Source organism: Amblyraja radiata, chromosome 33, assembly GCF_010909765.2.
Source record: "Amblyraja radiata isolate CabotCenter1 chromosome 33, sAmbRad1.1.pri, whole genome shotgun sequence".
NCBI lineage: Eukaryota > Metazoa > Chordata > Chondrichthyes > Rajiformes > Rajidae > Amblyraja > Amblyraja radiata.
Window position 1 is genome coordinate 13,352,278 of NC_045988.1, and position 27,186 is coordinate 13,379,463.

At 42.7% G+C, this 27,186-nt stretch overlaps 1 protein-coding gene across 1 annotated transcript in view; it reads left to right on the forward strand.

The window, feature by feature from the left end:
• Positions 1-27,186, forward strand: part of igsf9b (immunoglobulin superfamily member 9B) — a 478,541-nt gene that overhangs the window by 362,765 nt on the left and 88,590 nt on the right. Inside the window, exons 6-7 of the mRNA XM_033049801.1 lie at positions 5,117-5,258; positions 23,903-24,048. Of these exons, the coding sequence (XP_032905692.1) occupies positions 5,117-5,258; positions 23,903-24,048 (288 nt within the window). The remainder of the gene's footprint in view (positions 1-5,116; positions 5,259-23,902; positions 24,049-27,186) is intronic.

Here is a 27,186-nt window from a genome sequence, read left to right on the forward strand (position 1 = left end):
AGAAGAAATCATTAGCACTGTGTTGCAATCAAGTAGGAATGATCAGGAGTAGTACTAGTATCTACCCCCTTTGTATGTTATTTAATCATAATCATAATAGTCATTTATTAGCCAAGTATGTTTTGCAACATATGACAAATTTGATTTGCCATACAGTCGTACCAATAAAGAGCAGCAAGGCACCCAAATATATTTTTAACATGAACATCCACCACAGCGACTCCACATTCCTCACTGTGATGGAAGGCAAAAAAAGTTCAATCTTCTTCCCTTCTTTGTTTTCCCGCGGTCGAGGCACTGGCACCTTCCGTTGTTGGGGCGATCTTGGCTCCTGCAGCCGGCGGTTAAGCCCTCCGCATCGGAGCGATCAAACTCCTGCATCGTGGGGATCTCAGCTCCTCGCACCGGGTGATTGGATCCCGGGTCGGGGCTGGTCAAACCTTTTGTGGCTTGGATCTTCCTGACATCCGTCTCTACCCGAGACTGCGAGTTCCTCCATGTTGAAATCCGCAGGCTTGGATTGGAGCGTCGATCCCAGGCAAGGGATCGTAAGCTCCGATGGTAAGTCCACGGCCCCACATTGGGGCTCAAAGTCAGTCTTGAGCAAGGCTGCCAGCTCCATGATGTTTGGCCGCAGAGCGACTGGAGATACAATCCAGAAAACAATTGCACCTCCGGCAAGGTAAGAGATTGAAAAAAGTTCCTCCTGACTCCCTCCCCCACCCCCCACATAAAACAAACCAGAGAACATTAACACATACTTTTTAAAACACACTAAAAATAACAAAATTTACAAAAAGGCAGACAGACTGTTTGCGAGGTGTTGATTAATTGATTAATTATAAGGATGTGGATGTCACTGGTAAGTCTTCGTAGTCTCCAGGAGGAGGACTTGAACCCATGAACCTCTGATGCAAAGATGAGCTAAATCAGAAAAAGCCAGACAAACATCCTGTAAAAATCAAAGGCCTGTGAATCACCTGCAGTTCTTGCATCGCACCAAGGGACAATCATCTGGACCTGGCTGCCCAAGAACACCAATAGCAAATGCATATTATAGCTGACATCTGCAAGTGTTACTGTCATGGAAAACCCATAGACTTAAGCAGCCTTTCTAGAGTATTTCGTAAAGTGGTTCAGTTCCTGCTGAAACGTTATCAACTCATTGTATTCTCTAATGGAGCTGTCTGATTCTTATCCTATGGACAACATGTCAACAAATAGAACATGTTGTTGTGGAAGACCTGGCAGTGAAAGAAACTTGCCATGTGCCAGGAGATCGTGTTATCTTCATTGAATACACCGAGATGGTTGCAAAATGCACTTGCGAATGCTGTTGCTAGAAACTCCAATTATGACAAGTCATAAACCTCTGCGCTACCTAATGAAGAACAGATTCATTGTGAATAGCGAGAGTGGGTGGATGAATTAGTTGGTGCTTATGCTTTTGAGATATCAGTGGGAATAAATTTATTGCGGTTTGTGAAGCTTGCTATTATAAAGCTTTAGCAAGTTTGGACATCAGAAAACAGATTTAATACATTTCACACATTTACAAAAATGTGGACAAAATACCAGGTAAATATTAATTGCCCAGATGGTTTTTTTTTAGCACAAGCAAGGTCAATACTATCCACAATATGTACAGAGTGGTTGATCTTAATATTATCTGTGAGAAATGATGGGCTAGAAATCAATCGTATTGTCAAAGCTTTAAAAATCTAAAATCCATGTCAAGGACGATATTTTTTTGTGCGTTTGTATCCTTGGAGTTTTACAGAGAAAAGACAATGAGTTGGCAGCGAACGGAGTCTCAGAACGAAGGTCGACAATTTGAATGTCTTAATTGAAGCTTCCAGCCTCGGGTTCAATAAGTTTTGCGGATTTTTAACCACAGTATCTGCTGTTCCAGGTGTGGACTCCTATATATCAGCGAGACCAAGCACAGGCTCGGCAATCGATTTGCTGAACGTCTCTCAGTCCGCCTAAACCTACCTGATCTCCTGGTTTCTAAACACTTTAACTCCCCCTTCCATTCCCATACTGACCTTTCTGTCCTGGGCCTCCTCCTCTGTCAGAGTGAGGCTTAGCGCAAATTGGAGGAACAGCACCTCATATTTCTCTTGGGCAGCTTACACCCCAGAGGTATGAACATTGACTTCTCTAACTTCAAATAACCCTTGCGTTCCCTCTCTCTCCATCCCTTCCCCTTCCTAGATCTCTGACCAGTCTGACTGGCCCCTGATGAAATGTTCTCTCTATATGCTTCGTTGTCACCTTCTCCTAGTTAACAATGATCTAATCCACATTTTCCTTGAACTGCAACACCCTTTGATGTCTCATTTTCACACTTTACGCTTTCTTATCTCTGTATCTACCTCTCCCTTGACTCAATCTGAAGAGCATTGTCACTTTTCATATCACTGCACATCTCGTATGTGACGAATAAACTTGACTTGACTTGACTTGACTTGGATCTCGAACCGAAACATCACCCATTCCTTCTATCCAGAGATGCTGCCTGTCCCACTGAGTTACTCCAGCATTTTGTGTCTATTTTTAACAGTAATCTCATTGTTCATTGTTTTTTCCCACAATTAATATCAAGCCCAGCAGGTCCCAAATAAAACCCATACTTCAAAGTTATAGATACAAGGGACTGAAGAGCTGGTTTATCAAAAAGACAAAAGGTGCCGGAGTAACTCAGCGGGTCAGTTGGCATCTCTGCAGAACATGGATAGGCAACATTTCGGGTTTAGTTTTGGGATATAGGTTGGAAAAAGGCCACTCTGCCCATCGAGTCCATGCCGACCATCGATAATCTGTACACTAGTTCTATATTATCCCACTTTCCCATCCTAGACATTAGGGTGAATTTACAGAAGCCGATTAACCTACAAACCTTGACATCTTTGGAATGTTGGAGGAAACCGGAGCACCCAGAGAAAACCATGCGGTCACAGAGAGAACGTGCAACCTCCACACAGACAGCATCCATAGTCAGGATCGAACCAAGGTCTCTGGCACTGTGATGCAGCAGCTATACCAGTGTTGGGACACTTCTTCATACTTCGGAGCTTCCTGGCTATTCCTTGCTCCCCTGATAAATTACATGGTCAGGGTGAAAATGATTCTTAGTTTCTCCACCGATGGGCGATTGAAATTCCCTGTCCAAAATGGTGACAGCCTGCCTTTAAGAATGAGTCTGCTTTAATAAAGTGGGCCCCTAATTCAGATTCACTGACAGACAAATCATTCTCTGCTGTGATAATGAGGTATATGCAGCCGTCCGAAGGAGATGTTAAACTACCTCACCGTCTCATAGATTTTGCTGTATATTTTGAAGAGTTGCTATCTTGTAATTTGTGAGCTGCTCCAGTGAAAAACATGTAATGAATTGCACCTATCAGTTCTGAGATCAAACCCTAATCATTAAAAGGGCACGGTAAGGACACAATTTTCTTTTAGTAAATTGAACTTGCTCTCACAAGGACAGTCTATTACTCTGATGCAAAGTTGCAAAAGTATTGCTGCAGTCTGCAAATATAGAACGTAACAATTATCAACTAAACATTTAAATCCTGTCACTTACGGCTTTGTTGTGTGCTAACATTGAAGGGTTCCGACCCGAAATGTCACCTACAATGGCATTGAAGGTTCTGCACTCAGCTGGCTCCGTTCCTACCTTTCCAACAGATCCCACTTCATCTCTCTCCATAACCACACCTCTGCTACAGCCACAGTCACTCAAGGCGTTCCCCAAGGCTCCGTACTCGGCCCCCTCCTCTTCATCATCTACATCCTCCCCCTTGGTCAGATACTCCGCAACTTCAACCTGGACTTCCACTGTTACGCCGATGACACCCAGATCTACCTCGGCACCAAATCCCCCCCACAACCCCCCCCCCCCCCCCCCCCCCCCCCCCCCCCCCTCTCCCATATCAACTCCTGTTTGTCAGCTATAAAAACCTGGATGCAACATAACTTCCTCAAACTCAACAGCGATAAAACAGAATTCCTCCTCATAGGCTCCAAATCCACACCCAGCAAAATCAATAACCCCACTCTCACCATCGACGGCACCACTGTCTCCCCATCTCCCCAGGCCCGCAACCTTGGCATGATCTTTGATTCCACCCTCTCCCTTGAGCCTCACATCCGCCATGTCATTAAAACCTCCATCTTTCACCTCCGCAACATCGCCAAAATTAGACCTTCTCTCACACCTCCCGCTGCTGAAAGACTCATCCATGCCTTCATCTCCTCCCGACTGGACTACTGCAACTTACTTCTCCTTGGCATCAGCTCCACCTACATCAACCGACTCCAACTGGTCCAGAACGCAGCCGCCCGACTCATCACCCACACCAAATCCTGGCATCACATCATTCCAGTCCTCAAACAACTTCACTGGCTTCCCATCTCCCACCGGATCACCTACAAAATCCTGGTCCTCACCTACAAAGCCCTCCACCATCTGGCCCCCCCATATCTCACTGACCTCCTCTCCCCCTACCAACCCTCACGGTCCCTCAGATCCACATCAGCCCGTCTCCTCTCCATCCACAAATCCAACCTCCGCAGTTTTGGGGACAGAGCCTTCTCCAGGGCAGCTCCCAGGCTCTGGAACTCCCTCCCCCAACTGATCCGCAATTCCGTGTCCCTCACCATCTTCCAGTCCCGCCTCAAGACCCATCTCTTCACCTCTGCCTATCCTTAGCCCCACGTCCCCCTCCCTTTTCATCTGTGCTTGAATTGCCTCATATTGTGTTTTGAATTGAATTCTGTCTTTAATTTGTGTACTAGTCATGTCTCTACTATTTATTTCATTCCGCTTACATGTTTTTCCTCTACTTGCTAAATTTTTGTAAGGTGTCCTTGAGACTCTTGAAAGGCGCCCATAAATAAAATTTATTATTATTATTATTCCTTTTCTCCAGAGATGTTGCTTAGCCTGCTGAGTTACTCCAGCATTTTGTATCTACCTTCGGTATAAACCAGGATTTGCTATTCCTTGTTTCAACGTGTTGTTACAATAGTTGGCCGATCTGTTGCAACTGTGTGATTATGTATGTATGAAGTGATTAACTGGCCAATTCTCTCTCTTGTCTTCTAGGTCCACCTTTTATCATCTCTCCTCCAGAAAATATAACAGTGAACATATCCCAAGATGCCTTCTTCACCTGCCAGGCAGAAGCATGTCCCGAAAACTTAACTTACACCTGGCTCTGGGAGGATGAAAATGTCTTCTTCAAGAGGTAAACTCATGTCTTAATTTAATATGTCACTTGACACTGGTGGTCCAATCTGGGTGACTTTCTAAAGCAGTTTCTTAGTTGTACAGTGATAATAATATCCTCGGAATCTCTCTGGATTTGCCCAGTATCCCGTCATTCTAACCAGTGAGATGAAACAGGCATCAGTAACAAGCCTGGTCAGTCTGAAGAAGGGTCCCGATCTGAAATGTCACCTATTCATGTTCTCCAGCGATGCTGCCTGACCCGATGAGTTACCCCACCACTTAGCAATCCTTATGTATAAACCACAATCTGCAGCTCCTTGTTTCCACAATACCAAGCCCTCAATTAGTCATTCCAATTTAAATTAATAATTTAGATAAATTGATTGAGCGTAACTTATCCAGATTAGTTGATTATATAAGATTTGGTGAGAAAGTGATATGCAGAGAGTAAACATACAGGTTTAGACTGCTTAGACCATAAAAGCAATTTAGACTACAAATGATGCTAAGGGACCAAGAATATAAAACAAGGGAGGTCTTGCTGAGATGATCACATGGTTTTGTAGGACCACGTTTGAAGTGACTGATGAAATTTTGATCTTCATACCTAATAAAAGATTACTTAGTAGGAAACACGAGCAGTGTGGATTCACTGGAATGAATCCTGGGATGAGGGGTTTGTTCTATGGAGAAAGATTAGCTGTGAGAAACACTTGAAGTGCAGAAAAGGTCTAACTGCTTGAATGCGATGTTAAGAGAAAAGTACAAACCTCACCTCACAAAACGTAGTCATATATACACCTCACAAAAAGATGATTAACTGCACTCAGGAAGGAGCATAGCTCAAAATAATTGGATATGGATGCAGAGAGCATTTTGTTGGCTCATGTTGTTATGGCAACATCAAGCTATGTACAAGTTGACAGTGCGGCAGTCAATTGGTCAGCCTAGCTGTTCATCGTGTGAGTCATCAGACACAAGGCTGACTCTTTATTCAAAGGCTGAGGAAATCAATAGATCCACTTGGGAGCAGGAGTTACAGGTTAACAATCAGTTTTGGGAACTTTTGGTTCATTGTTCTGCCTTGAACAATTCTATCATTTCACCTTTTCTTCCATTTGTTAATAATAAGTTATTTTTAATATAATCCATCGCAGGTGATAGACTACTGACTGACACCCACTATAAACCCACTGACTCCCATGGCTATCTGGACTACACTTCTTCCCACCCTGCTTCCTGTAAGGCCCCCATCCCCTACTCCCAATTCCTCCGTCTGCACCCAGGATGAGGTGTTCCACACCAGGGCGTCGGAGATGTCCTCATTCTTCAGGGAACGGAGGTTCCCCTCTTCTACTATAGATGAGGCTCTCACCAGGGTCTCTTCTATAACCCATAACTATGCTCTCACTCCCTATCCCCCCACTCGTAAAAAGGCCAGAGTACCCCCTTGTCCTCACCTTCCACCCTTCCAGCCGTCACATACAGCCAAGAATCCTCCGACATTTTCGCCACCTCCAACGGGATCCCACCACTTGCCACATCTTCCCATCTCCTCCCCTGTCTGCTTTCCGCAGAGACCGCTCCCTCCGTAACTCCCTGGTCAATTCGTCCCTTCCCACCCAAACCACCCCTTCTGCCACTTTCCCTTGCAACCCCCAGAAAATACTACACTTGTCGCTTTACCTCCCCCCTTGACTCCATTCAAGGACCCAAGCAATCTTTCCAGGTGCGGCAGAGGTTCACCTGCACCTCCTCCAACCTCATCTATTGCATCCGCTGCTCTAGGTGCTCTACATCGGTGAGACCAAGCATAGGCTTGGCGATCGCTTCACCCAACACCTTGGCTCGGTTCGCAATAACCAACCTGATCTCCCGGTGGCTCAGCACTTCAACTCCCCCTCCCATTCTGAATCCAAACTGTCTGTCCTGGGCCTCCTCCATCCAGAGTGACGACCACCGTAAATTGGAGAAGCAGCACCTCATATTTCGCTTGGGCAGTTTACACCAGTGGTATGAACATTGACTTCTCTAATTTCAGGTAGTCCCTGCTTTCTCCTCCCCTTCTCAGCTCTTCCTCAGCCCACTGTCTCCGCCCCCCCCCCCCCACCTTCACATCAGTCTGAAGAAGGGTCTCGACCCGAAACGTTGCCTATTTCCTTCGCTCCATTGATGCTGCCTCACCCGCTGAGTTTCTCCAGCATTTTTGTCTACCTTTAACATAATTAAGATTGGTCTGTCAGTACAATTAATAGCAGTGAGAGTAAAAATGGTACTAAATGATATTAAATTGTTTTACATAGTGCTCACTCCTGGATGCAGACAGTTACATTTTTGTGAGGATTAAAATATGATTTGTTGAACATAATTTTCATAAATTTAGACCATGCCCTCTTTTCATGAGCCGAAGGAAAGATTTGTTTTATGTGTTCTGTGCAGTAATATTGTAAAGGTGTTCCTCGTGAATGGGCTTATAATTTTGCAGAAGCATTCTTATTCATTTGTTTTAATTATTTAAACAGGCAAGCCCAACATTTATTTCACTTGAGAAAATGGAGCAAATCTTTCTTCTTGAATTGCTGCAGTCCTTCCGGCTGCCATGGTAGGGAGGCGGAGGGAAATAGAGGATTTCGACCCATTGATGATGGACCCGTTGGTGCTGTGTTTGCAAGCCAGTTTTGTGTGTAGCCTGGGGGAGAGTGATGTTCCCATGCACCCACTACCCTTAATGTTCTTGGTGATAGAGATCATAGATTTGGGATGTGCTGTTCGAAGTCTGTGCAAAAGCATCTCTTTGTACAAAGAGCAGTAAATTGATGAATTAACTACTCCTGCAGCTAAAGAATAAATATGTCCGTCAGGAATTACAGCGGCTTCTGTTAATGGCAGTCTACACTCACTAGCTTGAGAGGGAGATATCATTGATTGTCTGGTACTAAAACAGATTAATGGTTCGGCTGAATTGATAGTGCGTAACTTATCCAGGCTTGCTGATGATACAAAATTCAATGGGAAAGTGAGATGGAGGAAATAAGCATTGATGTCTCTGACCTCAGTCTAGAAGTTGCAGACTGTCGGTGGCCACTTACCAGGCATCAGCAAGTTTGCCGCATGAATGAAAATTAAAAAAAACTAGATAGGCTGGAAATCTTAAATAAAGCAGAAAATGCCAGCGACACTGTGGCAGGATGTGTGGAAGGGGAAGCAGAGACAAAACAAAGCGTTTCCTGATGGAATCTGAGATCAAAGAAGACCTGAAATGTGTTTCTCTTTTCACAAAGCTTGCCTGATTTGCTGTTTTCAGCAACCTCTGTTTTTATAGCAACCATACACATTCTTCCCAAACATCGGTTGATGATTTAATTTGTTTTGTTTGTTCATATTCTTGACAGATGTATTAATTATTGATCACGAACCCATGGCGAGTTCTTTTTTTACCATGGTAATGCCTCTCGTTCCATATCTGAGGGTCAAGGTGTGCCCATATAATTAGTGCCCATTATTCTAAGAATGGATTAAGTCGCTGAAGTAAAAGTACAACGTACATCTTGCTTGCAGCAGCATTACTGGCAAATAGATTGAGACAACTTGCAAGACATAAATTATACATAAATTCCAGAGCAACAGGACAAAATCCACACAGGGCAGTTTTCACCCCATTTCTGAGGACGAATGTGCTTTAATTGTAGAGGCGCCAGACGAGGTTTACAAGAATGATCCCGGTAATGCTCGGGTTCACATATGAGGAGCGTTTGATGGCTCTCGGCCTGTACTTGCCGGAGTTTAGAAGGATGAGGGGGTACGCCATTGAAACCTACCAAATAAAGAACGGCCTAGATAGAGTGGATGTGGAGAGGATGTTTCCAATAGTGAGAGAGTTGAGGACAAGACGGCACAGCCTCTGCATAAAAGGACATACCCTTACAGTGGAGATGAGGAGGAATTTCTTTAGCCAGAGGGTGGTGAATATGTGGAATTCATTGCCACAGATGGCAGTGGCGGCAAGTCATTGGGTATGTTTAAAGCAGAGATTGAAGGGTGTCAAAGGTTATAGGGAGAAGCCAGGAAAAGGCAGGAGAAGGCAGGTAGATAGGGTGGTCAAACAGGCTTGTGGCACATTGGCCTTCATCAGTCAGAGCCTTGCCCTGAGCAGGTGAATCGAGGACCAGAGGACATAGGTTTAAGGTGAAGGGGATAAGATGTAATAGAAATCTCAGGGGTAACCCTGTCACACAAAGTATGGTGGGTTTATGGAACAAGCTGCCAGATAAGGTAGTTGAGGCAGGGACTATCCCAACATTTAAAAAACAGTTTGACAGGAACATGGAATAGGACAGGTTTGGAGGGAAATGGACCAAATGCGGGCAGGTGGAGCTAGTGTACCTGGGACACAGTGGTTGGTGTGGGCAAGTTGGGCCGAAGGCCCTGTTTCCACAATGTATCACTCTATGACTTTATTGATGGTTTTCTATGATTGATTATATTTTAGCTCACCAGACTATTGTCTTCTGAGATAATAGATTAAGGTTGGTTTAGAAATGTTGACGTATAGGACTACAGATAGTGTGAGTAGTTAAATTATGACAATCTTTTTCTCCATCTCTTCTAGTTATTTGCTAAAACAGATCATTAAAGTTTTTGTGCTGCTAATGGTAATACTCGTGTTCAAATTTCATATTAAAAGTTAGACCTCGTTTCAGAACTTGCAGCTAACGTACTGGAGTCCAAATGCAGTGCAGATGAGGACCTGTGTAGAATTGTGTGCTAAAAACTCAGTGAAATAGCAGGAAGTGAAATACATTTTACATGCAAAGTATAATTTTGGCCACTATAAGCATGTTCAGTGATGCTGACCTGGGATGAATGTCTAGGCTTTCCTTTCAGTTAGATGTGTTTTATAAATTGATGTGAGCAATATGTGTGCAGGAGCAGGTGGACACAACTTTATTGTGTAACTCTGCCTCACTGCAGCTGTTTCATTGATGTCACTAATCTCACAATTGCATCAAGAGGGGCTTTATTCATTTATTGAACGGTCGCTATGATGTTGACAAACTGGCTTCACTTGGTTGGTTTAACAAACGTCACTCTGTAAATGGAGATGCTCATGTGGCCCACATGAGCTCAGACTCTGTATATTTCTCCTAGGGATGGGGAGAGCACAGAGCAACAGCATGCTAGAGTGTAATTGTAAATCAAGGAGAAGTGTCCTTGCCCCATAAATCCATGGCACACAAACTATCTAAGGATGTTTTGGAACATCAGAGTTCTAACTACTTATGATTAGTTTTGATTGGTGTGGGTGATCAGCATGGATGTGATGGGCTGACGGGCCTGTTTCTGTGCTATCTGACTCTAGGATTCTATCTGAGGATGTCAACCAAAGTTCACACACTCTCTCATCTGTCCCTGCAAACTGCATTAAGTGTCCTATATATATCATAGGGCATTAATATGCAATGACAAAATGTCCTGAAATAGACATGTTCTCCCAATGCCCTAGAGAAAAACCCTGTAAAAGTGCTATTAGCTAGAACATTGACATTGGTGAGATGGCTGGTTAATTGCCTCCATTTGCCAGGTTGAATATTGGCCCCGGGGGTATTTGCTGCAGACTGGTGACAAATCTTGTGGTCTCTGGTGGTTTCTGCTGTTCTGACAGAGCAGATTCCTGAAGGCAAATTAAGGGGTGCTTTACTCTGCAACCAGCATCTTGCACATCTGACAGAGGCAGTCAGCAGAGCACTAAACTTGTCCAAAGAGATTTGCAACTGCCTTTCTTTGAAATCGAACATGATCCCATGACACTGTCTTGGGCACCTGCCATAGTTCTTGTCAGAGTGCTTTATACCACCGTGCTTGTGATGTGTTAAGTGATACCCTGCAGGGCAGAAGTAACATAAAGATAGGCGGAAAGCTTCAGGCAGTCTTACTGTGTCAGTGCAGTAAAGTATTTTGCATTATGCACTCATTAATATTAATAAAAAAACTTTAATGTTTAAATAATTCCTGATTCACAGCTGCACGATGAAATTGGTGTCACTATAAGGACAGGGGTTTTAAACAGCATCTGTATCATCTGGGTAAATGGATGAGGCCTGCCATTATAATCATCATAATCATAACCATAACCATAATCGTAATTTATTAGCCAAATATGTTTTGCAACATGCAAACAATTTGGTTTACCATACAGTCATGCCAAAAAGGCAACAAGACACACAACTACATAAAAAATTGACATAAACATCCACCACAGCGGCTCCTCCCCGTTCCCCACAGTGATGGAAGGCAATAATGTCTTATCTTTTTTCATCCTTTTCTCCCACGGTCGGGGGAGTCGAACCATCCGCAGTTGGGGGCGATTGAAGCTCCTCCAGCCGGCGATCGAAGCTCCCACGATCGGGGCAGTTGAAGCTCCCGCGGCTTGGAGCTCCCGAAGTCGGTCTCTAACCAGGGACCGCGAGCTCCACGATGTTAAGTCCGCAGGCTCCCGCGGTTGGCGCTCCCGAAGTGCCTGCAAGAGGCCGCTAGCTCCACATTATTAGGCCGCAGTACAGATGGAGATACCACACGGATAAGGTCGCATCTCCGTCGAGGAAAGAGATTAAAAAAGATTCCCCCACGACCCCCAAAATCTCCCCACATTACACAAAACTAAAGATAAACTAAACCATAGATTTTACAACAAACTAAAAACACAACGAAGGAAAAAGACGAGGCAGACAGTTGGCGAGGCAGCCATCGTACGGGCCGGGCCCCCTGTTGTGCTACATCAGTCCAACTGTTATTATCCTCCTTAAAACTAATCATGTAGTTAAGATCTACCACCAAAATACCTTCCGCAAATTATTAATTTTACTTTCTGCTATTAAATACAGTACTTAAAATTGTATTTCACCTATTTTTGTTTTGCTAAAACATATAGCACCATGCCAAGTCAGTTCACCCTCCCTCCCCCCTCTAAATAAATCGTAAATTGAACTGGACCCAGCATGAAACAGGGTTAACAGGAGGCTGGAGGGATTTGTCTCTTTGACCTGCATCCTGACTGGGTTTCAGATGGGACCCAGTTGACCTCTTCATTATGGCTCAGATTGAGGGAGGAAACAGCAGTGGTGAGTTTCTCTAGCAAGTCTGCTTATTTAGGCCTTGACACAGCATGTACTGGGCATTTTGAATGAGGAAATATGAATATCATATTTAACTAAACTGAATCATATACATGTATGTAGACATGCTAAATACTGCTAAAAAAACAACACACTGATGTAAAGCTCCTGCTGGGCTTTGTCCTGCACCCCCCCCCTTCCACCTTTCTTCCCCCCCCCCCCCTTCCATCTTTCTCAACCCCCCCCCCCCTCCGTACTCCACAATCAGTCTGAAGAAGGGTCCCAATCCTAAATGTCACCCATGCATGTTCTCCAGAGATCCTGCCTAGCCCGTTGAGCTACTCCAGCACTTTGTGTCTTTTTTTCTAAACCAGCATCTGCAGTTCCTTGTTTCTATGAAATACTGCTGTTTAATTACACATTTTCATATTAACAAAATTTCACCCAGAAATATTAGGCAGCCTGATCTACACTGAGGAAAAATGAATTATGTACAGTAGTTTTTTTTTTAATGGATACGATGTGATAGAAACATAGAAACATAGAAATTAGGTGCAGGAGTAGGCCATTCGGCCCTTCGAGCCTGCACCGCCATTCAATATGATCATGGCTGATCATCCAACTCAGTATCCCGTACCTGCCTTCTCTCCATACCCTCTGATCCCCTTAGCCACAAGGGCCACATCTAACTCCCTCTTAAATATAGCCAATGAACTGGCCTCGACTACCCTCTGTGGCAGGGAGTTCCAGAGATTCACCACTCTCTGTGTGAAAAAAGTTCTTCTCATCTCGGTTTTAAAGGATTTCCCCCTTATCCTTAAGCTGTGACCCCTTGTCCTGGACTTCCCCAACATCGGGAGCAATCTTCCTGCATCTAGCCTGTCCAACCCCTTAAGAATTTTGTAAGTTTCTATAAGATCCCCTCTCAATCTCCTAAATTCTAGAGAGTATAAACCAAGTCTATCCAGTCTTTCTTCATAAGACAGTCCTGACATCCCAGGAATCAGTCTGGTGAACCTTCTCTGCACTCCCTCTATGGCAATAATGTCCTTCCTCAGATTTGGAGACCAAAACTGTACGCAATACTCCAGGTGTGGTCTCACCAAGACCCTGTACAACTGCAGTAGAACCTCCCTGCTCCTATACTCAAATCCTTTTGCTATGAAAGCTAACATACCATTCGCTTTCTTCACTGCCTGCTGCACCTGCATGCCCACTTTCAATGACTGGTGTACCATGACACCCAGGTCTCGCTGCATCTCCCCTTTTCCTAGTCGGCCACCATTTAGATAATAGTCTGCTTCCCTGTTTTTGCCACCAAAATGGATAACCTCACATTTATCCACATTATACTGCATCTGCCAAACATTTGCCCACTCACCCAGCCTATCCAAGTCACCTTGCAGTCTCCTAGCATCCTCCTCACAGCTAACACTGCCCCCCAGCTTAGTGTCATCCGCAAACTTGGAGATATTGCCTTCAATTCCCTCATCCAGATCATTAATATATATTGTAAATAGCTGGGGTCCCAGCACTGAGCCTTGCGGTACCCCACTAGTCACTGCCTGCCATTGTGAAAAGGACCCGTTTACTCCTACTCTTTGCTTCCTGTTTGCCAGCCAGTTCTCTATCCACATCAATACTGAACCCCCAATGCCGTGTGCTTTAAGTTTGTAAACTAATCTCTTATGTGGGACCTTGTCGAAAGCCTTCTGGAAGTCCAGATACACCACATCCACTGGTTCTCCCCTATCCACGCTACTAGTTACATCCTCGAAAAATTCTATAAGATTCGTCAGACATGATTTACCTTTTGTAAATCCATGCTGACTTTGTCCAATGATTTCACCACTTTCCAAATGTGCTGCTATCCCATCTTTAATAACTGCCTCCAGCAGTTTCCCCACTTGTTAGACTAACTGGTCTGTAATTCCCCGTTTTCTCTCTCCCTCCCTTCTTAAAAAGTGGGGTTACGTTTGCTACCCGCCAATCCTCAGGAACTACTCCAGAGTCTAAAGAGTTTTGAAAGATTATTACTAATGCATCCACTATTTCTGGAGCTACTTCCTTAAGTACTCTGGGATGCAGCCTATCTGGCCCTGGGGATTTATCGGCCTTTAATCCATTTAATTTACCCAACACCACTTCCCGGCTAACCTGGATTTCACTCAATTCCTCCAACTCCTTTGACCCTGCTATTTCCGGCAGATTATTTATGTCTTCCTTAGTGAAGACGGAACCAAAGTAGTTATTCAATTGGTCCGCCATATCCTTGTTCCCCATGATCAACTCACCTGTTTCTGACTGCAAGGGACCTACACTTGTTTTAACTAATCTCTTTCTTTTCACATATCTATTTCTAGGCAAGAATTCTTTTCACATATCTATTTCTAGGCAAGATACAATTTCTAGGCAAGAATGATGAACACAGATTTTAAATTGTATGCAAATTTCTTCTGCAGTAAAACACGACCTATTTATTTTCACAAATGACTTAAAATAGAATTAAGAGGATGTAAAAAATACTCAGGTAAAGTTTTGATTTATAAAAAATTGTGTAAATTAAATATTAGTTGACTCCACTGAAATGAAATTTTATTGAGAAAATGTAATGAATAATGTACTAGAATGGAGTAACACTACAGTTGGGATCAAATGACGGCTGGGTAGGAGAATTTTGTTCATGAAATACATAACTTTTGTCAGTAAGCCAACAAAGTATCGTATTGCACCTTTTAGAGGTTTTCTTCCCAGTTCAGTAGTAGGTGGTGGCCAATTTCAGGAATGACGAAGTGTGTTGAATTGCTCCATCTATCTCGTATCTCTTCTATATTAGGGCTGAAATGCTTCCGATATAAACTTGGACTTAACACATGCGTCATTTTACTAAATCCCAGAACACCATGACAAAAAAGTAGGTCATTTGGTTTCACGGCTCATGCCGTTGCAATTCACCAGAAGAGCTTTCATTTTAATCACACACTTAGCAAAGGAGGACGAAGAAATTGATGAAGAAGGCCAAGATTGAACATGAAATTAAACTGGCCTGGAGCATACAAATGAACTGTAATCTTCTGTAGGCATTTAAATAGGTAAAGGCAAATAAGGGGGTCCTTTACAGACAGAAAATGAAGAATTTACAATAGGGATTAAGAAATTGGCAGGAAATATTTGCATTTGCTTTCTGCCTGTCTTGACAAAAGAAGACAAAATACGTCAAAAGTACAAGAGAAGCAAGATACTGAAAAGATGATAAATCACTATTTGACGCCAGCATTCTGAAAGAGGAGGTGATGGAGATAGTAAACAATCTATCCATAGTTACAATCTACGGAACCTTCTCAAATTCCATAGATTCTGGAATTCTCTGTCTGGATTGGAGAGTTGCATAAGTACCTCTTCAATTTAGGGAAGGACTGAGAGAGGAACTATTGGTCCGTTAGTTTATGGAAAATGCTGAAATCTAGAATGAAGGATTGTTTTAAGTGCACTTTAACAAGAATACATTTTACTTTATAGTTTTTTTATATGGTTTAGTTTATTGTCTGATACAGTGCAAAGCCTTTGTTGCGTGCTAACCAATAAGTGGAAAGACAATACAAGATTACAATCAAGCCATTCACAGTGTACAAAACATGATAATGGAATGATGTTCAGTGCAAGATAAAGTCGGTAAAGTCCAATTAAAGATAGTCCAAGGGTGTCCAATGAGTAGTTCAGGACTGCTCTCTAGTTGTGGTAGGATGATTCAGTTGCCTGATAATTGGACTGAGTGGTGAAAACTTTAAAAACCTGCAAATACTGGAAATCTAAAGCAGGAACAGTAAATGCTAGGAATACTCGAACCTCAGATGTTGACTTTGTTTCTCATACCACAGTTGCAGACTGACCTGCTGAGTATTTCCAGCATTTTTTCCAATATCAAATGCAGGAAAATGGTGCTGAGGTGGAAGGCCAGTTATAAATGATGACTAAAAGGGCAGACTTTAAGGACCAATCTTCCTCCCTCATTGCTCCCTTATGTTCCTGGTTATTTCTCCTTCTGTGTCACTTTTTTTTGGAGAAAGTATCTAATTTTGAAATAATTTGTGAACTTTGTTTTGTGAAAAAATTCTTACATTTGGATGCGTTACTGAGAAAAATTGTTTTGTGCAATCTTAATCAAGTTTCCAAAGGACAGATATTGGCATCATGCTGCTTATTATTCAGAACTAATTGGCATTATATTTGTAATCAGAAAGGAAAAGTATTCCCCTTTTCCAAAATACCAGAACTCAGCTCAACAGAATAAATATCCATTGAAAGTCTATTTGCATCTCTCGACATAGTGCCTTACTAAGTTCATTGCAGACTAGGAACTAACTGGCAATTGACATTCTATTTGGCTTTACCGTTTCTCCCATTTTTGAAAGAGATGTAACATTTGCTACTCTCAAGTGTGATTCATGTTTCTAGAGGATTTGTTCAATATTATGTCTCTTTTTAAATAATAACCTCCATCGATGTTTTCCTCATGCAATGATGATTCTACAATTTCAGTATTGATCTCGGCAGTGAAATCATTAGCTAAGCCAAACAAATCATTAGCCATTGTTGTACATTCTTAATTTTGGTGCAGACACTGCTGCTGCCTTCAAATTAATCGGAGAAAGAACTTGCAAGTTGATTTCCGTGATTACATTTTTAGTAAACATTTTTAATTTGTTTTCAAGATATCCATTTGATCATTATTCTTGCATATTTTGCATGTGTAAATGTGAAGAATGAAGCATCTTTCCAGGAAGAGGGTACTTCTCCATAGACAAATAATTGACAGAACGGGAAAGAGAGTGTAGGAAAGGTCACGTTTAAACTAATAAGGCAGGAAGATGGGAACCAATGCGAGGAGACAGAGGGACATAAAAGGAGGACAGAAGCAAAAGGTAGAAGGGTGATAAGAAAAACTAACCTGAAAGCTTTGTGCTTTAAAATGCGCTGAACATTCGTAATAAGGTGGATGAATTGAATGTGCAGTTAATAGTTAAGGAATATGATATAGTTGGAATTACGGAGACATGACGCCAGGGTGACCAAGACTGATATTCAGGAAGGAAAGACAGAAAGGAGGAGGAGGTGGGGTGGCATTGCTGGTTAAAGAGGAGATTAATGCAATAGCAAGGAAAGATATTAGCTTGGATGCTGTAGAATTGGTATGGGTAGAACTGCGAACTATCCAAGGGCAGAAAACACTTGTTGGAGTTGTACACCGACCATCCAACAGCAGTAGGGAGGTCGGGGATAGCATCAAGCAGGAATTTAGGGATGTGTGTAGCAAAGGTACAGCAGTTATAATGGGTGACTTTAATCTACATATAAATTTGGCCAACCAATAGGTAGCAACGCTGAGGAGGAGGATTTCCTGGAATATATACAAGATGGTTTTTTAAACCAATATGTAGAAGAACCGACTGGAGGACCGGCCATCCTAGACTGGGTATTGTGTAACGAGGAAGGATTAGTTAGCAATCTTGTTGTGCAAAGCCCCTTGGGCAACAGTGACCATAATATGGTGGAATTCTGCATTAGGATGGAGAGTGACACGGTTAATTCAGAGACTAGGGTCCTGAACTTATAGAAAGGAAGCATGGTGGTATGAGAAGGGAATTGGCTAGGATAGACTGGCATATTATACTTAAAGGGTTGACGGTGGAGATGCAATGGCAAAGATTTAAAGGACGAACTCCAAAATTTGTCCCTCCCTGTCTGGCGAAAAAATTAAACGGGGAAGGCGGCTCAACCATGGCTAACGAGGGAAATCAAAGATAGTGCTAAATCCAAGGAAAAGGCATATAAATTGGCCAGAGAAAGCAGCAAAACGGAGGACAGGGAGGAATTTAGAACTCAACAGAGGAGGACAAAGGGGTTAATTAAGAGGGGGGAAAAGAGCAAGAAAGAAAGCTGCGCGGAATATAAAAACTGACTCTAAAACCTTCTTTAGATAAGTAAAAAGGAAAAGATTAGTGAAAGCAAATGTAGGTCCCTTACAATCAGAGGCAGGTGAACTGATAATGGGAAATAAGGAAATGGCAGAACAGTTAAACGAGTACTTTGGTTCTGTCTTCACTGAGGATGACACAAACATTCTCCCAGAAATACTAGGGGACCGAGGATCTAGTGGGAGGGAGGAACTGAAGGGACTCCACATTAGTCAGGAAATGGTGTTAGGTAAACTGGTGGGACTGAAGGCAGAAAAATCCCCAGGGCCTGATGGTCTGCATCCCAGAGTACTCAAGGAGATGGCCCTAGAAATAGTGGATGCATTGGTGATAATTTTCCAATGTTCTCTTGACTCTGGATCAGTTCCTGTGAACTGGGGGGTAGCTAATGTAGAATTAGAATTAGAATAGAATTTATTTAGAATTAGAATAGAATTTATTTGCCACACAACCAGGGTCGGTGGAATTTGGGTTGTCAGCAGCGGTACAATAATAAAGAACACACAACCACAATAAAAATGTAACACAAACATCCACCGCAGCATTCATCATTGTGGTGGAAGGCACAGAACTTGGCCAGTCCTCCTCCAATTTCCCCCGTGGTCGGGACCTCCACCCTCCGCAGCCGTTGCTGCGGGCGTCCAGATGGTAAGGGACAAAGTCAAAGTCAAGGTAAGTCCAGGATTGGCTTTCCCCACCGGAGACCGCGGCTTCATGTTGGTGTAGGCCGCAGGCCGGCGGTCGAAGATTTATGTTCCCGCTGCGCCGCAGCCAGAAGCACCGCAGACCGCAGGGCCGATGGTCGAAGCTCCCCTCCAGGGGTGATGGTAAGCCCATGCCGCACCCGCGGTAAAAGTTGGCCGCGGGCCGGCCGTCATGGCTTCTTCTTCCCCCGGGTCTCCCACGAGGGATCCCGGGCTGCGGACGCCGCGCTATCTGGAGCTCTGCAGACCGGGGCTTCAGGCTGCCGGCTGCCGCGGGCCAGCGAAACGGAGCACTCCCCTCCAGCGAGCCCCAGCGAGGGCTCACCCGCTCCACGCCGAGAGTCCACGCTGCGCCCGCCGCTGAAGCCCCCGGGCGCGTCTCCGGAAAGGGCCGCGCCGATCCTCATTGTTAGGCCACGGGGGAGGCGACCTGGAAAAAGTCACCTCTCCGTGGAGGAGGCGACCAAAGCGGTTTCCCCCTCACCCCCCCACACAAGACACACAAAGGAACATTAAAACAAACTTTAAAACATACTTTAAAACATACTAAAAATTGAAAAGACTAACGCGCTGCTGACAGGCGCAGCCGCTGCAGCGCCCCCTACGGAAATGTAACCCCACTTTTTAAGAAAGGAGAGAGAGAGAAAAGAAGGAATTAATTATAGGCCGATTAGCCTTACATCGGTAGTGGGGAAGATGCTTGAGTCGATTGCTAGAGATGTTATAGCAGCACATTTGGAAAGCAGTGACAAGATCGGTCAAAGTCAGAATAGATTTATGAAGAGAAAATCATGCTTGAATAATCTTCTGGAATTTTTTGAGGATGTAACAAGTAGAATGGATAAGGGAGAGTCAGCGGACGTGGTATATTTGGACTTTCAAAATGCCTTTGACAAGGTCCCACACAAGTGATTAGTGTGCCAAATCAGAGCACATGGTATTGGGGGTAGGGTATTGACATGAATAGAGAACTGGTTGGCAGACCGGAAGCAAAGAGTAGGAATTAACGGGTCCTTTTCAGAGTGTCAGGCAGTGACGTGTGGGGTGCCGCAAGGCTTAGTGCTGGGACCCCAATTATTTACAATATACATTAATGATTTAGACGAGGGGATTAAATGTGACATCTCCAAGTTTGCGGATGACACAAAGCTGGATGGCAGTGTGAGCTGCGATGAGGATGCTATGAGGCTGCAGGGTGACTTGGATAGGTTGGGTGAGTGCGCAGATGCAAGATAGATGCAGTATAATGTGAATAAATGTGAGGTTATCCACTTTGGTGGCATGAACAGGAAGGCAGATTATTATCTGAATGGTGTCAGATTAGGAAAAGGGGAGGTGCAACGAGACTGGGTGTGCTTGTACACCAGTCACTGAAAGTAAGCATGCAGGTACAGCAGGCTTTGAAGAAAGCTAATGGCATGTGACCTTCATTGCAAGAGGATTTGAGTTTACGAGCAGTTTTACAGGGCCCTGGTGAGACTGCATCTGGAGTATTATGTGCAATTTTGGTCTCCTAATTTGAGAAAGAATATTATTGCTATTGAGGGAGTGCTGTGTAGGTTTACCAAGTTAATTCCCGGGATGGCGGGACTGACACATGATGAAAGAATGGGTCGACTGAGCTTGTATTCACTGGAATTTAGAAGGATGAGAGGGTATCTTATAGAAACATATGAAATTCTTAAATGATTGGACAGGCAGGAATAATGTTCCCGATGTTGGTGTAGTCAAGAACCAGAAGTCACAGTTTAAGAATAAGGGGTAGGCCATTTAGGACTGAGATGAGGAAAAACTTCTTCACCCAGAGAGTTGGGAATCTGTGGAATTCTCTGCCACAGACGGAAGTGGAGGCCAATTAATTGGATGTTTTCAAGAGACAGTTAGATTCACCTCTTAGGGCTAAAGGAATAAAGGGATATGGGGGGAAAGCAGGAACAGGGTACTGATTTTAGATGACCAGCCATGATAATATTGAATGTCGGTGCTGGCACGAAGGGCCGAATGGCCCACTCCTGCTATTTTTCTATGTTTCTATGTAAAATGCTGTATGGTTTTAAGGATCACTGCCATTACTAATGCTATAGGAATGTTGGAGTCAGTGGACTTGTGTACCACAAAATCTACCACCACCACCACAGGGACCACAACTCACCTCATGTACAAATGTTTTATCAATAAATTGATCGAAATTGATTGATATGATTAGTTAGGTTTGCTTCAAAACTAACAAATTTGGCTAATACTGGTTGTAATTCAACCACACAATTATCATTACCTGTACAGTGTTTATTGTATTCTTTCTCCTGTGGCTCGAATACTATCTTCTACCACAAATTGTCCATGGCTTGTAATTTGAGCATCCATTGAATTTCCATTGGGACTATTCAGTTGTACAGAATATATTGTGTCTTTAGCCCAGTTTATACTGACAGTGGCTGCTCGAACAATTGGGAAGTTGTAGAGTTGATATGTTGTTCCATTTAACCAATAAATCATAATGGTTGTGTTCTTAGAACTTAAAAATATTTACTTTTTACAGTTGAGTACTAAGATATTACACCTGCCTATATATGACTGCTCTTATTTTCAATTATCAACTTACGATTTTTAGATTAAAGTATTTAGGATTTTAACTGCAGTTTAATTAACCAGAATCTGACAAGACACACATTCATGCATTAATTAAATGAGGGATTATTTTGAACAATGGTTCTTGAATGGTTTAGTGACATGTGGATTTGCTGATGGTGGTTCCAAAACATGTAATCACAGGGTCCATATTTGACACCTGGTCTGGTAGCCCTGAACAAAGGGGAGAATTCAGACATTGTCCTTGCCGCTGATTACATTCACTGTGTTTGGAGATTAGTTGAGAACTGCCCTGAAGTTATCTTGGCTCTTACCCAACATCACCAGCACTGTCTTGCTGTAAAGAATGATCACTTGGATGGGATCCCAGAAAGCAGCCTGCACTTGTGGCAACATTATCCTGGTTTTCGAGATGAACAGGTTTAAAATTCAAACAGCACCTTCAACCTAATTTTACGCAAACTCCCAGCTGATGGTTTAACAAAAAGTAATTCCAAAGATTTGGACAGAAAGTATTGTGATCCATCCGTAGCTGGTACCAGCAAAAGGGAAATTCTCAACAATAATTGATTTTGTTCTTACTGATCATTGACTCACCTATGAAATCTATTAGCACTGATGAATTCAAAAGCATGCACATATTGAATTATTATAACACCCAAACATCGATGTCTTGATTTAACCTACAATTCATGCATGCTTCTCCTTGCTTATTATCCATTTATATTCAATGTCGTTATCAGTCTCTATCCCTGTGAGTGCCTTTACACTTCATGTTAATGAACCAGTGATAATGTAACACATGATGTGATAGCTGAACACAGTTAATGTATTAGAGTAAGAAAGTAATACTTCCCTGAAAATTTCATTTAAATAATTTTGCAATATTGAATTATTTATTATCAGGAGATTTTAGTAATAAGTAAATTTCAGAGTTTGATGAATTTTTGCTAGGTTAGAGGTTCGAGAAACCATATATGATTCCATTAAGAATTATTAGAGGGTAAAAACTAAAGTAGTGTTTGAGAAATGTTTCATATCATTGTCATATGTCTGCTTAACCTCAAGAGCAAGTAAGGCTATTTTATACCTCTTCAAGAAAAAGGGAGACCAAATTCTGGCAACTCATTCCAATTATGTGCAAGGGGAAAAGTGATCTTTTCAATAGTAATCTGCAAAGTGTGTAGGAAGGAACTGCAGCTGCTGGTTTAAACCAAAGATAGACACAAAAAGTTGGAGTAACTCCGCAGGTCAGACAGCATCTCTGGAGAAAAGGATTAGGTGACATTTTAGGTGAAGACAACTTCTTCAAACTGAAACGTCACCTATTCTTTTTCTCCAGAGATGCTGTCTGGCCAGTTGAGTTACTCCTGCTTTTTGTGGCTATCTTCAGTAATCTGCAAAGTTGTTCATTGCTTGATTGGAAGGAGTACAGCAGTGAATAACAACATCCTCGTGAACATTAAGGAATTCAAAACAGCGCCTATATCCGGGGAGAAGTGAGAATGTAGAATGTAGAACTTGTTTAAAGGGGTGTTTGTGTTGTGCATGCTGCAGAAAAAGGATGTGGTTACATTGATGGGTTGAATGGGATTGGGAGGAGGTTCCCGTGACATGGATATGAACAGGGCTTGATGGACCGTGTTGTTTTAGACAATAGACAATAGGTGCAGGAGTAGGCCATTCGGCCCTTCGAGCCAGCACCGCCATTCAATGTGATCATGGCTGATTATCCCCAATCAGTACCCCGTTCCTGCCATCTCCCCATATCCCCTGATTCCGCTATCTTTAAAAGCCCTACCTAGTTCTCTCTTAAAAGTATCCAGAGAACTGGCCTCCACCGCCCTCTGAGGCAGAGAATTCCACAGATTCACAACTCTCTGTGAGAAAAACTGTTTCTTCGTCTCTGTTCTAAATGGCTTCCTCCTTATTCTTAAACTGTGTTCATATCCATGTCACAGGAACCTCCTCCCAAACACCATTTTCTAGAATGATTATGTTCTGTATTTTGATCCCAGCTTCATCAAAAAGGAGCCGCTGAGTTACTCCAGCACTTTGTGTCTATCTAAACTAATTCCATGTTTGACCCATCTGGCTCTAAACCTTTACTGTCCATGTACCAATCCAAATGTTGTGTAAATGTTGTCATTGTGTCTGCCTCAATTACGTCCACTGGCATCCCATACCATACATCTACAACCCTCTGTACCTGTCCAAATGTACTCTTAAATGTTGATATTGAACTATAAGTTTTTTCTTGTTCCTCTTTGTCTCTGACAGTGACCTGAACCTGAGGGTGCGGATTTTCGTTGATGGAATGTTGATCATCTTCCGAGTCAAGCCTGAAGATGCTGGGAAGTACACTTGTGTACCTAGCAACAGTTTTGGGCATTCTCCTTCAGCCTCGAGTTACTTGACAGTTCAGTGTGAGTGTCATCTTCGGTCATTGGGGATTTGCAGGCTTCATTGGTGCTTAGACATTACTCTTAATCAATCAGTTCCTTGTGCCAATGCTGAACTTTGCACCTGATTTTTATGTCCTTTGGAGTCTCCGCTTCACATTCCCGTATCCCATTATATTCAGCTCCACACTGCTGGATAAACAGTGGAAAGAAGTCAGTGCAACCACGACTGAAACATAGAATTTATTTCACTTGATAATATACACTTGGCCATCGAGTAAAATTTGCGATTCTATCTGACTGAAAAGAATAATCCAACAAATTTTACTTTCTTTGGCTTGCCCCAGCCACAAGTATGTTCATTTAATTAGTTCGAGTAATTCATTTATGAAAGTGTGTGCTTAAACACCTATGCTGTGTCTGTTTTACACTATTGCTCAACGTCAAAATTGTCCCCAATCTGTCAGCACCATACTATGCAGTGTGGTACAGGAGTTATTAAGTTACTGAACTAGTATCCAGAGACTTTGACTAATGATCTGGAGATGTGAGTTCAAACCCACCATTGCAGCTGTGGAATTTAAATTCAGATAGTTAAATAAATCCATCATAAAAGGCTGCTAGGACTAATGGCGAGCATGTATCTAGCAGATTGCCATATAAACCCATCTGGCTCCATAATGTCCTTTAGGAAAGAAAATCTGTCATCTTTACCCAATCTGTTCTGGATTTGATTCCAGACTTACAACAATGTGATCCAATTAACTGCCTTCTTGAGATGGATTCTCAAACCACTCATTCCAGGACAGTTAGTATTAGGTGCTGGGTGTAGATGGTGTCAAGTACAGTGGTATTGTCAGGGATAACATTATCCAAAGCATATTAGTGACATCTCAGATCTATTTCTGGGACATGATGGTACAATATCTTGGTCGATGTAGCATTCATTTCTTAGACTGATCATGAGAAATTGCCTCAAAAATGTCAGTTTCAGACATTTCTGCTTTTATGGCTGTTTGAGTCATACTGAAATTAGTTAGCACTGAGATTATTTGTTTGGTACTTACGCTGATTGTGAAGCTCACAACCCCCACAACACATACCCCCTCCCACCAATAACATGCACTCTTCAATGCTTAAATAAATCTGGAATGAATACAGAACATTGAACATAGAAACGTTGCAGCACAAGAACAAGTCTTTGACCCACAGTGACAAACAATACCAACACCATCCATGTATGTACCTACACATAATCCATATCCCTCCATTCCCTATATCCATATGCATATTCAAACTTCTCTTGTATTTGCCTCAACCATCAACTCTGGCAGCCCATTCCAGGCACTCGCCACATTCTGTGTAAAAATAAGTTGCCTCTCAAATCTCTTTTAAACATTGGTATTCATCTCTTTCAACTTAAAATGATTGGTATTGGATTATCATTGTTACGCACACTGATACTATAAAAACTTTGTTTTGCATGCTATCCAGGCAAATCATAAGGCGAGATTTAGATCACAATTAACCTTCTTTCCACATCTTCGGGCTGTGGGAAGAAACCCAGAGCACAAGGAAAATGAGTAAATTCCATTCAGACAGCCCACAAGGTCAAGATTGAACCAAGGTATCTGGGGCTGTGAGGCAGCAGCTCTACCAGTAACAGTTAACGGAGAACTTATTTCCACTGTAGAGAAATAGTCTGAAGAAGGGTCTCGACCCGAAACATCGCATATTTCCTTCGCTCCATAGATGCTACCTCACCCGCTGAGTTTCTCCAGCATTTTGTCTATAGAGATGTTGCTGCAGAGCCTTTGACGGTCCGGAGAGATTGTTGAGCTGCATACACCAACTATGGCCGACCTGATGATAGACAAAGAGGGGTCTTGTCTCATATATGACAAAAGTAGATCGTGGTCATCAACAACTAACATAATGATCAGTTTTTCAACCCCTTGACTTGATAAAGAATAAAAAAGAAACAGGTGAACCTATTCAGCAACCATTATGATCATGTGGCTCCTATGCCTCAACCACTTTGCAGGCCATATCCTCTGATTCCCTTAGCATTCAAAAAGTTACAATCTCATCCTTGAATAACTTCAGCTAATGAGCATCACAGTCCTCTGAGGTAGAAATATCCAAAACACAGAATATAGAACATTACAGCACAAGCACAAGCCCTTCAGCGCATAATGTTTGTGCAAAATATGATGTCAACACAATTTCTTATTTACCTGTGCATAATCCATATCCCTCCCTCCATTCCCTGTATGCCTTTTCAAAAGTCCCTTAAATGCCACTATCACATCTGCCTCAGTTATGAATCTCTGTAAGAAGAAACTTATTCCTGTGTACAAAGGAACATGTATTGGCTTTTTAAATTTAAATCATATTCCAATTACAATTAGATGGAAGTATTTTCACACAAGGTGCTTGAGCAACTCAGCGGGTCAGGCAGCATTTCTGCAGGACTGGATAGGTGACGTTTCGGGTCGGGATCCTTCATTCTGAAGAGGGACCCCAACCCGAAACATCCACCTGTCCATGTCCTCCACCAATGCTGCCTGATCTGTTGAGTTCATCCAGCACTTTAAGTATTTTAATGTTGTGAGACAGAAATGCCCCTGTCCCACTTAGGAAACCTGAACGGAAACCTCTGGAGACTTTGCGCCCCACCCAAGGTTTCCGTGCGGTTCCCGGAGGTTTCTGTCAGTCTCCCTACCTGCTTCCACTACCTGCAACCTCCGGCAACCACCTGCAAACTCCGGCAACCGCACGGAAACCTTGGGTGGGGCGCAAAGTCTCCAGAGGTTTCCGTTCAGGTTTCCTAAGTGGGACAGGGGCTTTATATATCTATTCTTTTATTCAAGACTATTAACCATAATGTCACTCTATATCATTTTGCTGCTTGTTAATTATTCATCCATGCATGTAAGTAATCACTTCTTAACTTTAGCAGGCTGTGTTTCATGTGTTGTGTCTAAACTGTGTTGAGTGTTCTCACTTTTATTTTTACATGGTGATCTTGAATTCTTAATTCATGCATTTGAAAGCGAGTTGTCAGGGTGCCAATAAGTTAATTATAAACTGTTAGGAAAAGGAAAATGTTAATGCTTCTTCACAAAAAGCACATAATGCAATCAACATTTAAAAAACTTT